Source organism: Maniola hyperantus, chromosome 12, assembly GCF_902806685.2.
Source record: "Maniola hyperantus chromosome 12, iAphHyp1.2, whole genome shotgun sequence".
NCBI lineage: Eukaryota > Metazoa > Arthropoda > Insecta > Lepidoptera > Nymphalidae > Maniola > Maniola hyperantus.
This window is the reverse complement of record NC_048547.1, coordinates 6,534,605-6,552,485: the sequence shown is the minus strand read 5'-3', so window position 1 is coordinate 6,552,485 and position 17,881 is coordinate 6,534,605. Positions and strand designations below refer to the sequence as shown.

General features: G+C 40.9%; 1 protein-coding gene across 4 annotated transcripts in view; it reads right to left on the bottom strand.

The window, feature by feature from the left end:
• btsz (bitesize) overlaps nt 1–17,881 on the bottom strand; it is a 63,887-nt gene that overhangs the window by 29,422 nt on the left and 16,584 nt on the right. For 3 of the 4 annotated variants that reach the window (XM_069502086.1, XM_069502088.1, XM_069502087.1), the window contains exons 2-4: nt 9,443–13,305; nt 6,630–6,656; nt 6,174–6,399 (exon numbers count right to left, since the gene is read on the bottom strand). In XM_069502086.1, coding sequence (XP_069358187.1) covers nt 6,174–6,399; nt 6,630–6,656; nt 9,443–13,305 — 4,116 coding nt within the window. The remainder of the gene's footprint in view (nt 1–6,173; nt 6,400–6,629; nt 6,657–9,442; nt 13,306–17,881) is intronic. The other variant, XM_034973974.2, reaches the window with a different exon arrangement.

Sequence of the window (17,881 nt, the reverse complement as noted above, 5' to 3'; positions counted from 1 at the left end):
GGAGTTCCAGTATCTATCTTCGAAGATGTTCATCAGATCTTCACCAAATTGAAATGGGACCAACTTTGAAGTATACCCTTTCAAACAAAAAAATAATTTTCAAAATCGGTCTAGGCGTTTTCGAGTTATCGGGGAACATACATAAAAAATAAAAAAAAAAAAAAAAAAAAAAAAAAAAAAATTCCGACGAATTGAGAACCTCCTCCTTTTTTTGAAGTCGGTTAAAAAGGACATTAATTATTTTGACAAATAACACCATTGCTAAGTAACTTATCGATAGGTACAGATAGGATTGATTAATTTTATATTAATCTCACCTATTAGTCCTTGACTTGACTGTGTCCTGTGATCAGTAACATAAGATTGAAGCAGGCTAAGGAGCTAGGTAAGCAGGCTATGTAAGGAGTAGTTTATTAAACCTAATCGGTTTCAAAATGTCATCGTACCGTAACTCTAAAACTAAATCGCTTTGCTAGTAGGGCGGCAACTAGCCACGGCAGAAGCCTCTTACATCAGACCTAAGCCAATTTAAAAGTCCTGCCGGCTGGTAGTCGAATCTAAGCCCTCCTCACTCATCCCCCCGGATGAGCACAATGGGCGTCGCGCAAGAGAGGCACCGGTGCACGTTGTTTAGAGGCACATAACCCAATTTCTCCCCAAAGCGATCTTCCCCCGTCAACATAAAAAAGGTCCTCCCACTCATAAGTGAGTTCTATCCATTGTGCCGCAGTAGTAAGTAGTTATAGTTAGACATTAGGGTCGGTGTGTTGACATCAAAGCCGCGAAGAGTGAAAATAGATAATATGTAGTTAAACAACGGTTAGGTCCACTTTTTAACCTGGTTATGTTGTTCGGACGGCGCATGATTTTGTAGTAGGGGAACATGTAGATTATGTACATATATAATATGGGATATTTTAAACTCAGTGTTCAGCTGCTGAAAAAATGCGATCACCCAGGCCACCCATCCTTAACAATGATAAAACTAACTGGACGATTATTATATATATTATATATTATTATATATTATTACAGTAAATATATTTTGAAAATTTTAATCGGAGGAAGCATTATTATCGATATAGACCCCAAAACTATTTTTTATATATATTTCGGGTATGCCCGTCTATATGTCTGTCTATCTGTCTCTGTCTGTAATAGTTTTTATACCGAACAATACCTAGGGTTAGTTCGAAATGGGAATAGTAATTTTTGTCGATATAACCCTGTTAATATAAGGTCAAATCTTAACAGATTTTCACAAAAATTGTACTGTCAGATAGGTTGCTTGTTATAGGTAGGCTTTAGGTTTAGGTTTAGGTTAGGTTAGGTTTTAAAAGTTGATGCTAAAGCTATAACTAAGTAGGTACTCAAGCGCATTATATTCAAAATTCAAATAATTTATTCAAAATAGGTAATAAATTACAATTTTTGATGGTCGGTTATTGGATTTGTAAGATATAGCGGTGATAATTATTGCGCGAACTTAAAACTAAATCTACGAGGGTTCCAAACGCACTCAGGTCAGAGAAGAGCCCACAACAAACTCAGCTATTTTATCAGACACAATTTACAAATACACATAAATTAAGGGTGTAGTGAAAAATTAAAAAGAGCAACCGCCGAGTTTCTTGCTGGTTCTTCTCGGTAGGAACGGCATTCCGAACCAGTGGTAAATTAAAACTACCTGACTATTCATAAGTACTTGTAAAAAGTTTACATGAATAAAAAAACATTCTATTCTATTCTATTCTAGTGTATGACACTAATGTTTACCTTGACGTATCGAAGAGGTCAAAAATAATTTCTAGGACTAGATACAATAAGATTTTATACTTACTCCATGCCGATGGAAAATGTAGAACCACAAACTGTGACCGCTAATTGGCGCGTGGTTAACATTTCGATTAAAAAGTTCAATGACTTTAAATTAGAAACCCCAAAGTTAGCTTACTTTTCTTTGGAATTAGACGTTATTTAAGTAGGTAGGTATACCTAGGTATATATTTTTTTTTTTTAAATTTATTATCAAATAAAAATACATACAAATAAAAGCTTAAACTAAAAACACCGAAAAAACCACAGAGGTTTGTCCTCGGTGCCTATCTGCAACGAAGATACCTATTAACTAATTACTTAAAAGAAATAATCTACAGTAGGTATATAACGCGAAGAATCACGTAAGTATGTAACATAATATTATAATCGTGAGTAGGTTTATTAAATTTATTAGGTGAATAGGATTAGCACTAATATAAATAATTATATAATCTACATAGACACAAAAGACTCAGCCATCTAACTTTGCTAAAAAATATTCTTTTAATTTATACTTAATGTTTTTAATATGTATTTTTTTAATCAGCGTTGGAGGTAGTTCATTTATGAATCGCGGAACCAAGTACGCGGTGGTTCGCTCGCCGTATTGTTAGCGCGCGTAGTGTGCAGGCGGTTAGCCGTCATCACACGCGTCTGTACAGGATGTTCTATTTTTCGGAGTATCTTCTCGTTGAAGAACTCCTCCTTTAGTAATGAGCATTTAAACTGTTCCTGAACGGGTAATGTTTTACAATGTTTAAATAGCCCTAGTCCATTGCCGTCGTATTTCGATTTAATGGAACTAGAGACAATAGTTTTTAAAATTCTTAACTGTAACTTATATATATTATTGAGGTAAGTTTTATAAGTTCGACCGTAGCTACTGAGACCATATTGTACGTAGGTTAGAGCAAACGAGTTATATAGCATTAATTTGGTTTTAAATGGAATCCGTCGATTCAAGACAATTATATTAGCGAGAAATTGCCTTAGTTTATTACATACATAATCTATGTGCAAACCCCAGTTGAATTTACAGTCAATGGTGAGACCGAGATAGGTATAGCGGTCGACTAGCTCAATCGAAGGGCAATTACAACAGTTCAGATTATCACTGTGTAGACAGACATGATCGTGAGCTATAATTTTTTTAAAGGGGAGATATTTTAGATAGGCTGATCTGATGTGAATTAATTTGGTTTTTTTGACATAAAGAACTAAACCCGCATCGTGACACCACATGGTCAGGGTGTTGAAGTCCGTCTGCAATGCATCACATATCTTATCAGGATCCCGGTCAGCGAAAAGGATGCAAGTATCATCCGCGAACTGGTAGCATGAACAATGCTGGATACAGTTTCTCATGTCATTCACATACGACAAAAAGTGCAACGGGCCAAGGACGGAGCCCTGAGCCGTGCCTTCACTAGCCACACGGGTGTCGCTGTAGGCGTTACCAATCCGTACATTGAATGTACGATTACGGAGATAGTCTACGCACCAAGCGAGCAACGGACCTCGAACGCCGCATGTTTCTAATTTACTTTGCAGAAGATTATGGTTCATAGTGTCGAAAGCGCGTGAAAAATCATCTATCTCTATCTCTTTACATTCCTCAGGAGCTTATGACGAAAGAAATTCAACTAACAATATTAGGTTTGTCTATCTGTAACTTCATAATATGTCTTTTCACTTCCCAACCATACTGTGTCTTACATTAATTAAGATAAATGAAATGTAATATAGTTTAAAAATCTGAACAAGTCATGTACCTACCTACTTAAAAAAAAAAAAAAAACAAACGTTTTCTACCGTGAACGATGACGGATCAAAGCCGGCAGCCCAAGCCTTTCGTATATATTTTTAATTATGAGATAGGCTTGCGCTTGACGACTTAACTGTATTGTGCCTAATCGGAGGCCACTTACTTGTATGTATATTGTATACAGAACATTGCAAACAGGTCAGAATCATAAGTATAGTCGTAAGGTTGTATTCTCAAGCTATTATGCAAGCAAGAATGTTAAAGATACGATGCTATGAGAATAAAAAACCGGCCAAGTACGAGTCGGACTCGCGCACGAAGGGTTCCGTATCTATAAAAACAAGCAAAAAAATTTTTGTTGTATGGGAGCCTCCTTAAATATTTATTTCATTCTGTTTTTTAGTAAGGTATTTGTTATTTTATCGGCAACAGAAATACATCATCTGTGAAAATTTCAACTGTCTAACTATCACGGTTCTTGAGATACAGCCTGTACGACTGTAACTAGACGGAGAGCCAGACGGACGAACAGAGTCTTAGTTATAGGGTACCGTTTTACCCTTTGGGCACGGAACCCTAAAAACGATTACAATTTAAACAGCATCTGGAACTCCGAAGATACTAGGGCAACTTGTAATTTCTGACATTTGCTTATTATACAACCGACCGTGGCGAAAGTAAAACGTGCCGAGCCGATAATGTACTTTTGAGAAGAAGCCAAGTACACTGGCTACAACTAGTCTAGCTTTACGTCAAACAAAATATACAGTTTAGATTTTTTTATATTCACATACGAGTAGATCTTAGACGAGGAACAGCTGGAGTAGAAAACATGACTTCTAATAACCTAATTTTACAAAAGAGGCAAAAAAACTGTACAAAGCGGCATCAATCATATTCGACACGATATTTACATTAGGTACCTTTAGACAAGTTAAAATAAGTTTCGTAATTTTAGATTTTCGTTTTCTATATCTAGCTATGTTTATTAATTTTCCGGAATTGTGAACTTACTATGAGAGTTCAATTAGTATAAAAAGTCTCAGATAAATTGCATCTATCTACAAATTTCCATCTTAAACATTCTAACTGTTATGTGATAAGCCTCATAGTTAAAATAAATGTTTAGTAAACGTGCCTTTTAGGTGCTTGTAATGGCGTTCATTATCTCCTAGACAATAATATGTCTTATACCCTAAACTACAGGCTTAAAATATACACTACAATACATTCTATAAATCATTATTTCGAAACTCACAATAATGTGACCGGTATAATAATATTACAAAGATGTATTGATACCATATTGTAATGTTAACTTAATTCAAGGATTGCTGTATTTAGGTTTTTCTTTTAGCCAATATTGCATATTAATAAACAAATACCTATTACTTATAATTTGAAAGAGTGCGGCATACAAATCGAAACACTTAGGTATGCTTTTCAAGTAGGCTTAACTCTTTTGAAACATCGTAATTTACAAAGAGTACACAAACACTATGTGTGACCGTAGGTAGGTAATTTATGTCAAGATGGATTCTACGTTACAAAATGTTGCATAAATATTTGGCGAAATGCGATTCTCTCAAGTAAATTGTCATTCATCATCGCCATAAACCCATCGCCGGCTCACTACTGAGAACGAGTCTTCTCTCAGAATGTTCTCATTCTGAGAGAAAGGGGTTGGCCATAGTCCTGCACGCTGGCCATGGCAGATTTCACACACCTTTGAGAACATTATGGAGAACTCCCGGAGGCATGCAGGTTTCCTCACGATATTTAAGGTTTAAATCGCATATAACTCCGGAAAGTTGGAGGTGCGTGCCCGGGATCGAAACCCCGACCTTCCAAATAGGCGGCGGATGTCTTAACTAAAGCTACGAGTAAAATGTCATAAGAGTATCCGTAAATGGATATAATTTCGTTGAATAAAAAATCTACACTCGCATATGGGCACAATTATTTATGAGATGTACAATTTTAAAGTGAAAATTAACGCATTTTATGTAGCGTTCACACGTTTAGCTACAGCGAGGCAAGTATAACTGGAAAATGCGTCAATGCTCAAGTAACGTGTTCATTTTGCACTTCCGGCTCCGAGTAGGTATGTAAACTTTTCTTATTTATCACTCAGAAGTCAGAACATAGGCTATGATCTGACTAATCAATAAGAAAGGTTAAATACCACCACCCACCCACACTGCAAGTATTTGACAACTAGTCAAATCAGTAACTTGTATCAAACGTCAAAACGCGCGCTGGTAAGCGGGCTACTATGAAATGAACACTACTAAATACTGAAATGTGACGTCACAATCGTTTGATGTGCTTTTTGGTTTAATCGATAATTTAAAATGGTTATTACACTTAAAACTAACAAAGGGTGTGGATTTTAGAATATTTTGGAAGACCCACAAATTAATAATCACTGAGAAATAATTTATTTTTGACACAGGTAAATACCCAGTAGACGCGGCGGCATGCATCACTCCATAGCCCATCTGTTTGTGTACAGTATACACATTACACAGCAGGATGCAAGTATCGACGTTTGTTGCGGACGTTAAAAGTACTGAAAATTAAAACTTACCCTGTAAACTAGGAGCGGACGCGGGTGCAGACGGTGCCGAAGGTTGCGGTGGGGCCGGCCGTCTTCTCCGCGGAACATGAAGGCCGGGAGCGGACGCCGCTCGCGTCGCCGTCCGGAACCCTGGAGCCCGATAGCGGGCCGACTTCACCGGGCCAGCCGGTACTGTGTTGGTGCCCGTGACCGACGGCAGACGGGGTAGCGACCCAGCGCGCTGTTCTTCCTCCGACTGTTACGAGAAACAGTTATTTAAGACATGGAACATGTTGAAAAAATAATTTAATTGAATTTCAAATTCAATATTCGATTTTGGGTCAACGTTCTGACCAAAATTTCAGGTTTCTAACTCATTTACGTCTACGAGCTAGAGAGCCGTGACACACGGACAGACAGCAGAGTGACATTAATAGGGCTTCGTTTTAGCTGTTGGGTACGGAACCCATTACCTATTTTACTTACTTGTAAGACCGTATTTCCTTCACGCGACTTCAACGCGTTCAAAGCCGCAAGTAAAATCGATGGTAAAAATTAATTCGAGAATTAGAGACTGGAAAACATTATGTAATAACTAGAAATAGCCTAAGAGCCAGCGCATGCAAGACCTTCCTTATTTTATTAAAGCTGAAAGTTTCTCTGCGTATTCTCCCCAACACTGGGAGGAACGTTTGTTTGGATCATGGTGGCTTACTAAAAACTTACGTTGTCTAGTGCTTTGGTCTGGAAGTGTGGTGTGAATTATTCGCTTTTTTTTGTCTAAATAAAAAAAATAAATAAAAAAAAAATATATATATAATATCTGTCCCGGCTTTACTCACGTGTTTAGTCGACGTTAGCCCGACTAGTCGAGCTAACAACAAGCCGGGACGGGACAGATATTATATATAATGGAAATCACTCACGATAGTTTAAACGCTAAAAAACGTACGTCTTACGATTTTGACGAAATTTGGTACAGAGATAGCTTGCATCCCGGGAAGGACACTTGTTATCCCAGAAAATCAAAGAGTCCGAAAAATGGAAAAGAGTTCCCACGGGGTTTTACGCACCTAAATCCAAGCGGACGAAGGCCGCTATCACCTAGTATAATATATTTATATTTTAACTAATACCTACATATTTTTTAGATAATATGAGATCAGAGATGTGTGTAAGTACATAGCTAATTAACTATTAACATAATATAAGATATATCCTTAACTATAATCAAAAGTTTTACTTAGAATTATACAAATTGAATAGTTTCTACTTTCTAGGCTTATCTAGGAGATTAATTGGAAAAATTACGCAGTCTTATGTATTTTACATTATTATTGTATGAAAATTATGCAAATTTTAAACTACAATTACCTACTAATAATTAGTTACTTCCAATTACGTACGATAATAGGTGAATACATTAGAAAATCCTTATTTAGACATCATTTGTGTTTTATGATCAGTCAATTGGGTTTGTGTAATTAAGTAAATAGACATACTTAATTACAAATAGATTGAACAATTTAGTTATGACTACATAAATGGTTCGTTAATTGTCATATAGCAGTCGAATTTATAAAATCTACTTCAATAAAAGTTACTCAGCGACGCCATTGTTAGTCAAAAAGACCATATAATTTTTGACAAATAAAAATGTTGCAAAGTAGCCTATCGTTTTTATTGTTATTTATTTTTATGTATGTGCCCCGATTACTCGAAGACGCCTGGACCGATTTTGAAAATTCTTTTTTGTTAAAAAGGATATACTTTCAAGGTGGTCCCATATAAATTTGGTAAAGATCTGATGAACATCTTCGAAGATAGATAATTAACTCTTCCACGGATAAGAGTAAATTTCTCGCGATCAGTGTAATAGTAAACAGTAGATTTTTAACCAGGCATAGCATATTATTTTAAAACAATGGGCCACTAAAAATTGTGAAAATTTTTTTTTTTACAAAATAAAACAAAATCCGGCTTCAATACCTAGCCACAATCACTAAAAATGAAAAAATAATTTAATTTAGTACCGAATATATTACATATACTTATACATAATATATTCGGTACCTAAAAAAATTTAATTATTTTTTAATTTTTTGCGTTTGTGGCTAGTAGGTAAAGTTAAAAATACTAATTATTATTATTTGTTCATGAACACATTTTTTTTGTGTGATGCATCATGTAACCACAAATTCACAGTTTTCGGATTTTTTCATTTACTTGAGCTATGAGACCTACCTGCCAAATTTCGTGATTCTAGGTAAACGGGAGGCGGGAAGTACCATATATAGGTTTCTTGACAGACAGACACTGAAGTGATCCTATAAGAGTTCCGTTTTTCTTTTTGGGGTACGGACTACGGAACCCCAAAAATTACTCCTCACGCACCATTTTAACTCAATGAGTCAACTGTCATGTCAAAAGTACGATTAACCCATGATTAACCTTTAAAATACGGATTAAAAACGTACTTTGGAAATTTGACACAAAGCGTTAAAATGGCGCGTGCGGAGTTTTTACGCGTTATACTTATACATCTCTATGGCCACTATGGCTGCTAGAGAGGCCATAATACCTATAGGTACAACCGTACAACAGTAGCCAATATGTGTGCCACAAGATACTTACCCGTCATTTATGTAAATATTCTCGTCCATAAAATCAATGTGATATGTTATCATAATTATTATAATCATCTAAGTGGCTTCCATATTATCTTTGGAAAACTGACGTTGACATTAATTTTCTAAATATCAGATCAAAACGTACCTACCTACTTGAGATAACAAACGTATGAATGATATCTTGATTCTTGATCGATTTTAAAAGAAAGCATCCTGATAACAGACTTTCATAATATCTACCGAGATAGACATCATAAACGTTTAGGAAATTAACTAAGTGGGTAGGTACTCAATAAATATTTTTGTTAGGAGTAAGTTCTTAGTTGCAAAATTCTACCAAGTCCTTGTGCATGTCCTTTCAACGTTTTTAGGGTTCCGTACCTCAAAAGGAAAAACGGAACCCTTATAGGATCACTTTGTTGTCAGTCTGTCTATCTGTCTGTCTGTCTGTCTGTGACCATCGAAACGGCTAAACAGATTTTGATATTAGCTGGCAGGTAGCCATCAAGTCATCTAGGTTCATCTGTGTTAAAGCTGTTTATATCCCGGGAAAACAATAGGTCCTGGAGAATATTACCGATATTTTTACAAAAAGGTTCTAAATCGGCCCGTTTTCTTCGGTCAAAAGCTGGTAAGATTAGGTAGGTAGGTATGTTATTTATCTTTTACCTCTGCATCGGGCGCCGAAGCTCGCCGTCTGCCCCGCCACAATCGATCTTCACTTCCACTGATCGCACCACAACTTCTGGAGTGCGACTTCTGCGCCGCCAGCTCGGCCCCCGCCGGGGACCGCCTGGCCTCGCATCTGTCACCACCCAACGTTCCCCGAGAGTCAGCGGCGAGCAACGCCGATTCGAAACTGCCGCGCCACGAAAACCTCTCACAGTCACTCGCGACACTGCCCCTGCTAGCCGTAGCTTCGAGAATGTCATGAGATCGACTACGCGCTAACGCACCCGGTTCTGACGCACTGTCGTCGTCCGTGCTCGGCGACGCACCGGCCGACACCTCGTGCATTAAAGCCACTAGTCTCCCGCCAATGTGACGCATCACTTTCCCGAACATCGGCGGGGAGCCGTCTCCCGCCCGCCCCAGAGTCGCCGCCAGTCTTTGATACGCGCCCACCGCATCCCGCTCGAGGGATCCTGCCTCGCTGGTGCCGCGATCGAATTCGTCGATTATCTCGCGGCAACTGTCCGATATTTGCTTTCTCAATGCTGACCTGTTAGCCGTGCCTTCCAAGTCGGAACCGGCGTAATCTGACGAGTCATAAGAGTCACTCCAAGTGTCTTCGCTCGATAAATATTCAACGATTTCGCGCACCTCCTCGTCTCTTATACCCGGAACTGTTTTCATTAACCTTGTTAACTCACTTTCAAAGTAAAGAAGTTGTGGTGGTTTCGGTGGCCGGGGACTTTCTGCGTTCGGCGATACCACCAAATTTGTCGACTTTACATTAGCGGAGTTGACCATTTGTTTAAAAAACTGTCGCATTTTTGTCATCATTAAATTCGTTTCCTCGTCAGAAGACCAATTGTTAAAGCTATCTTTTCGCGTCAGGGGACTCGGAGGAGGTCGGGAAGGTGGTCGTTCGATTCGTTCATCTACATCCGGCCTCACTTCTTCTATTATTTCTTCTAATTCAGTTTTGGGCTCATGAGTTCTATTGAATTCTGAGCTCGAATCACCACTTCTTAACAAATCATCACAGCTGCCTACAAAACCGCTATCTCTGCTGGTTTGTTTCTTGGATTCAGAAAGCTCAGAACCGAGGGGTGGGAATTCCACTCTTGGGGTCAATCGACCGTCCTCGCCCTCTGACACCGACCTTGTGTCATCCCGAGTCTCTTCCGGGAACTCGACGGACTGGCGCCTTTCATCAGGCGATCCTCGCGGTTTCTTATTTTGTTTTTTTCTTTTTGTTTCACCTTGCATGTCAAGCCTTTCGAGGGATTCATGGCGATCTTCAGTTTCAGTACTCGAACCGTCTGAAATTTCTTGGGGATCTTGAGACGGCTCGTCTCCGGCCAAAAGGTTATCCAAGGAATTAGAATGCGATCGAGGCGTACCTCGAGCTCGAACTAATCGTTTTCGCCTCTGTTCCGGACTCTGTTTACCTTCGCTGTCACTGCCCACACTTCCCGATCCGTCGGAATCGCGTCTTTCCTGAGTAAAACCCATAAAGCCGGACAAAAAATATTTTTCTAAGCGTGACGATACAAGTTCATCACTGTCACCACTGCGTTTCGGTTGCTCGGTATCGACAATTGACTCTCCATCCTCACTGCACACGCTAGACGTTTCCGACACAGCGTCTTCATCGTCTCGAACGTTTCTTCCATCGCCTAAGTCGTAGAAAAAGTATTTATCTAGTTCAGTGGCTGATATCGGCCGCTTTTTTATTGTGGGCTCGGTTTCGCTCTCTTCGCAACTTTCTTCCACTATGGTGTGTAATGTGAAGTCTAAGGAGCGCCGGCAGTACGCGAACTCCTCGCCCCGGGTGGGCAGCGTGGCCTCATCCCCGGAGTCCGAGTCCGAGGCCGACGTGGCGTCGTCGTCATCGTGGCTGACGTCCTCGACCCACGAGTCATCGTCTGCGAGCCCCTCCTCGAGGCACACGACCGCCGAGAGAGTGTCGGAATTGCTCACTACAGTAACTCCGCCCGAAGGTTGCGGCGATTCGTCGTCTGACAGCGATCGTTCGTTCGGTTCGTTTGGTTGTTCACTGGCGCCCGGTTCCGGCTCGTTCTGCGAGTTGGTGTGGTGCACTACGATGTCACGCATGAGCCGCGTCGTGTCGGACGTGACCACGGAGACGCTGTCGTGCGTTATCATAACGCGGCTCGTGAAACGCGCGGCGCCGTCCGCTCCGGCCGTGCGCGAGCGGCTAACTGCTGTCGGCACAGGTGTGCCCGCGCTCCCCCCCGTTTGGTCGCAAACCGGCCGCGATCCGTGTATTTTCTCCTTCCCTTGATCATCCATTAATTCTTTCTTCAATAATTCACTCAGCGTGCGTTCGATACCTTTAAATAAGTCAATTTTTTCTTCCCTCGGTGACGATAAGGTCGGCAAACTTGTTTCCTGTTGGTTTAGTTCCGGTGAGAATGATTGTTTTCTCGGTTGGCCTTGTGATCTATTTGAAACTAATGTATTGTTGTCATAGTTGCAATCGGACAACTCGACTGACACTTTTATGTTGCAATCAGACTTGAAAGAGTTATCTAATGAATCGCACTCAATATTGTCCGAAATACCACTACTTTGATTATTGTCTACGTTACTTTGGTAATCTAAACTATCACTCACTGTGTTAAAGCTGTTAAATTTTTCGCAAACTTCACTTCGGAGCATGTTTTCATCACAAAATTTAATAAAATTTGACTTTCTTGTCGAACTTTCACTATTTTCATCACTATTGTTACTATAAGAATTCACAGGGTAATGTTCTGAAAAATTCACCGTCTCCAAAATAACGATATTTTCATTATTATTTTGAGGCACATTTTCGTTAGATTCCGCTTCCATGTTCAGGCCATTGTGCATAACCATATCCGCGGCCATTATTTCTATGCTATCAGATTTTTTGTCGTAAGAGTCATCGCAATCGATTCCACTGCTGTCGGCATTGTCCTCCATATCCGAAGAAGAATCCGCAGGATTGACGACGAAAACTCGCGAAAACTGTCCCCCACCTCCCCCCGAGTCGTCGGAGTCTTCGTCTGTCGTCGCCGGCTCCTCGGGGGCACCACTTCTGAGATCATAACTTCTGCGAGCCACTCCAGCCTCCGAATCACTCGAATTAGCAGATTCGTTCGAAGACGGAAACGCCTTCTCCGCCTCGAGGTGGTCCGGCATTGTGTCTACTGACCCCGATAGAACCGACACAGAGTCCTCGGCGATCACCTTGATTCCGTCCAACGTTTTATGTTCGACTGCGCGTTCGATATTCTTATCGATGTTATCAGTATCGGTCGACGTAGGTAGTTGTATCTCGGACTGTATAGCCTTATCGGTTCGCTCTACGGTCATTTCGAGTCTATTCTGCGGTAGAGCGGACGCGGTGGCGGCGGCGGTGACTGCGACGGCGGCGGCCGTCGTGAAGCGAGCGAGGGTCGCGGCATCGAGGGGTGGGAATCCGGGATATGTGTTCCAGTGGGGCGTGGGCGGCGCGGAAGTGGGGAAGGCGAGAAGAGCCGGCCAGAGCGCGGCGGGCACCGGCACTGGCACGGGGACCGGGACGGCTACTATGCGCGGCTCAGCGCCGCAGGAGCAGGCGCGCTGGCACACTTGCGGCGCGTGCTTGGGGGGCGAGAGCGGGAGTGGCTGCGCCGCCGCCGCGCCCGGCTCGAAGTAGTCCCAGTCGCAGTCATCGGGCGCGGGCGGCGCAGCGGAGGACGAGGTCGAGGCCGAGTCCTCGGTGTCCTCTCGGCACGACGAGTCCGAACTCAGGAATACGAGACGGTAGTCCTCGGGACGCATACGACCGGCCTCGGGCTCGCTCACTTCTCCTGGTTCACAACTGACGCCCCAATCTGGAAATTAAAAAATAGTTAGATTATTATATAGGTACAGATATAACCACGGAATTAGAAATCATCTCAGCTTCTTATGTGGATATAACTATCACCTACTTTAAGTATTTCAATTCAACGATCATTGATCATAGAAGAAAATTAACCCACTTCTACTCATTGAAATCAGCAAACAATCTCGGACATAAAATTAGTATTCACAAAGTATAAGGCGTTCTTGTACCAAGGTACATAATATTGTTAAGAAACCAACGCAATTACTTAGTTGTCTAATGCTTAATTAATTATTACCTATTTTAAACGATAAACTAAGGAAGTAACAATCTTTGATCATTTAAGTATTTTGAAGATAAATTTATTTTAAAATCCATTAACCTAATACCTATTCAGATTTAAAAACTTTTCGTAGGAAATATTTTTAATAATTTTAATACACACTTCCTACCAATCTGCTAGCTTTTCACTGCCCATTGAAAAGGTACAGAGATAGATTGCATCCCGGGGCAAGACCTAGGTTACTTTTATCCCGGAAAATCAAATTCCCACGAGATTAAAAAAAACCTTAATCCACGTGGTCAAAGTTACTGGCATCATCTACTTGGTAGGTACTAGGTAGTGATAGCTTGCATCCTGTAGACTGACTTAGACTATTCTTCATCCCGGAATATCAAAAATCATCTGGTCACTACCCATATAATAAATGCGAAAGTGTGTTTGTTGGTTTATTAGTTTGTCCTTCAATCACATCGCTTAGGTAGATTTTTGCAAATTCAACCCCTAACAAGGTTTAAAATTTGTGCAGTCCACGCGGGCAAAGTCGAGAGCATAAGCTAGTCTCATTTCACTACCCTGAAACCCTAATATCTGTAGTACGCGACAGAATGAGATGGCAATCAGTGTATGAGGCGAGGGGACAACCCGCACACCCGCACGTCACGCGCGCTCGCCCGCATCGGGTTAGCGCGGGGGCTGTGAGGGTGTGGGGCGTTTCCTCCCTGATTGCCATCTCGACATGTCGCGAACTATAACTACGTATCACTATGTCGGCTAGTGTTGTCTGCCGTAGAAAGCAGCACGGATGGGTGGCCCGCGCGCCGTGACTCGAAAGCGAGATGCAACACGAACCATTATTACATTTTGTTTCCTTCTTTGAATTCAAACGCAAATGCTGCTTAAATAAACTCAAATTTCTTACATACCTAAACTAGCGGCACGCTATGATGGCCGGTTTGACGTTTGTCCGCTCATGAAGTTCCGTATTAATTGATAACGACTTTGAAGGAAATAATTGTATTACTTTATTGACGATAGTGATGTGCAGAGATTCATAAATTTTATCGAATGTAGTTTTAGGTTTAGGACTCAAAATTTATTTATTAAATTGATTTCTTAAATGTATACAAGTGTAGAAAAATCAGTTTGCACCATTTAAGGGGTGAATGTACTTGTGAATATGAACAATTTTCACTATGTGGACAAACCTCTGAAATCGCAAAAAAATATCAATAAATTTTTAAAAATGGAATCTAATACGATCGTCACATAGGATCGCTGGCTAGCACAACTACTACCTCCGGCAAACTCGCGTCAATGCTCAATGCAAAACAAAGCAGTTTCGAATTGACGTTGCTTCGAAAAGTATAAACTGTCAGTGCAATGCGATTGTGATATAGTTTTGACCTGGCTTTGGATTTCAAATATTGATACTGCATTACTGTTGACCCTTGCTCGTTAATTTGGACTCTGTTCAAGCCCTTTGTTGTGGATTTCGTCGATATGACCGAACGTACGCAGAGAACTGTTCTAAATAGTCAGACACGTGAGTTCCTAATACGCCTTCGTAACTATTTCGATCGTGAAGCTCAAAATGGAGGGCCAATTTTACCTATAACGTCAGTGGTTGAACGCGTAGCTGATGCGCTTAATATTGGACAACGAACTGTTAGACGGATAACTAAAAAAAAATATGGCGAGACTGGCACAGAAGAAAATAAACTTCACACACCAAAAAAGAGAAAACGAGCAAAACCAGTCGTAGGCATCGATAGCTTTGATGCCGATGCTATCCGAAGACATGTTTACGGCTACTATTTACAGAAGGAGTATCCAACAAGAAAAAAGTTGGTGCATTCACTGAAGGAAGCTGGATTATTCTTCGGTGGGGAAAGTTCTTTAACGAAGATTTTGAAGACCATTGGATTTCGATACAAAAAATGTAACAAACGCAAAATATTGATGGAAAGATTTGATATAGCGATGGCAAGGTATACTTTTTTACGGCAAGTGAAAGAAATCAAAAATTGGCAAAATGTTGTGTTCTTGGATGAAACATGGCTTAATGCTAACCATACTGTAGGCCGTTCTTGGAACGATGACACAGCAGCATCTACTTCCAAAGTTCCTGTAGGAAAAGGATCGCGACTTATAATTTGTCACGCCGGAACCATCAACGGGTTTGTCGAAGGTTCTCTCATGGCTTTTGCGTCAAAAACCACTGGAGACTATCATGAAGACATGAATGGAGAAAAGTTTACTGAATGGTTTACCTCAATGTTGTGTAGCCTCCCTGAACCATCTATTATAATTATGGACAACGCCCCATACCACTCGATGCAAATTGACAAGCCACCTGCCCAATCCCAAAAGAAAGCTGATATCGTCGCATGGCTTCGTAAAAATGGCGTAGATGCAAACATGAATATGTTAAAAGCGGAATTAGTACGTCTTTTAAAAGAAAACAAACCAACCAAGATCCGATACGTCATTGACGAAATAGCATTAGAACATGGGCACAGAGTTATACGGTTACCGCCTTACCATTGTGAGTATAATGCGATTGAGTTGGTGTGGGCTCAAATTAAGGGATATGCTGCAAGACACAATACAGAACCCCCATTTACCACAAAAAAAATGCTAAAATTATTAGAAGAAGCTTGTGAACATGTGACTAAAGGAGACTGGGAAAAGGTTGTGAATAGAACTGTTAAATTAATAAGGGAAGATTATGAAAGAGATGTGAAAATAGATAATATTATAGAAAACGAACATATAATTATTAATGTATGTGATGATAGCAGTGACGACAGTGAAAATAGTAGTATGGACGAATCTGATTAATTATGGCCTTTTGTGGCACCTTTTTCGGTATCTTTTGTATTCATATGTTTCTTGTGTGCATATAAAGTATGTATATTCATTTTCGTTCAAATATTCAGTTCGTTCAAATAAATTAAATAAACATATACATTTTTGTTTTATTAAACCTATTTAATCAGGTACAAAAACAAAACTTAATTGTTTTTTGTTCGAGAATAAATTGACATTCCACATCACTATTGTAATGTGTCAAACCGGCCATCATAGCGTGCCGCTAGTGTAGTTATAATTACTTATTTGCTATTACAAAAAAAATAAAAACCGACTTCAATACCTAGCCACAAACACTAAAAATTAGAAAATAATTTAATTTATTACCGAATATCATTATGTAGTAAGAGTTAATATAGTTACATAATAATGGGGTGCCAGCCAGGTAACCTCCCAGTGTGCCTGGGTGCTGCTGGTCCCTTTTGGATGCCTCGGGCATCCAAAAGGGGAGGGGAAGAGCAGTATTCGGGCCGGTGCACCCCGGTAACATGGCTAATAATCTCTCTTCGGGGATATTGTTAGCCATGGCTAATGACCTGGCAGGGGGAAGGTTTCTCCGCGTGTCCCTCTGACTAGCAGAGGGCACAGCGGACGAGGCGGAGGATGGGACGCGGGCGACGTGCGCGGAGTGCAGTTGTCGCCCCGTCCCCGGGTCGGGTGGCGCACGCACTTGGTCGGTGCGCCTCGGACGTGCGGTGTGGGGACCTCGTGAGCGGGGTCCTCGGTGGAGGGTCCGCCTCGGCGGACGTCGCTGACTGGGTCGCGGTGGTTTGCTTGGGACCCGTTCCCGTGACCCAGTCACCAGGCGACATGCAGGAATGCCGCTGGGTTTTAGTGGGTATTCCGGTCGCCTATCGGCCGGCGAGTCCCACATACCTTCCCTCCAGTTGGTTGGCTGGCTGGCTAGCTGGCTGGCTTCCAGGAAGGGGGGATGCGTAAACGCATTTCCCAGCGTTAAAAAAAAAAAAGTTACATAATAATACTTTTTGGTGCCGGTGGTACAAACATTTGAAGTATACCCTTTCAAACAAAAAAATAATTTTCATAAACGGTCCAGGCGTTTTCGAGTACCTAATCGGGGAACATACATAAAAAATAAAAAAAATCTCTCCTTTTCTTGAAGTCGGTTAAAAAACAACCGGCCAAATGCGAGTCAGACTCGCGCACCGAGGGTTGCGTACTACAGTCGTATTTTTTTCGACATTTGCACGATAAATCAAAAACTATTTTGCGTAAAAATAAACAAAAATCTTTGTTTGTTGGTTTGTCCTTCAATCACGTCGCAACAGAGCAACTGATCGACGTGATTTTTGCATGGATATAGTTTAAGACCTGGATAGTGACATAGGCTACTTTTTATCCCGGATAATCAAAGAGTTCCCGCAGGATTTTTAAAAACCTAAATCCACGCGTACGAAGTCGCGAGCAT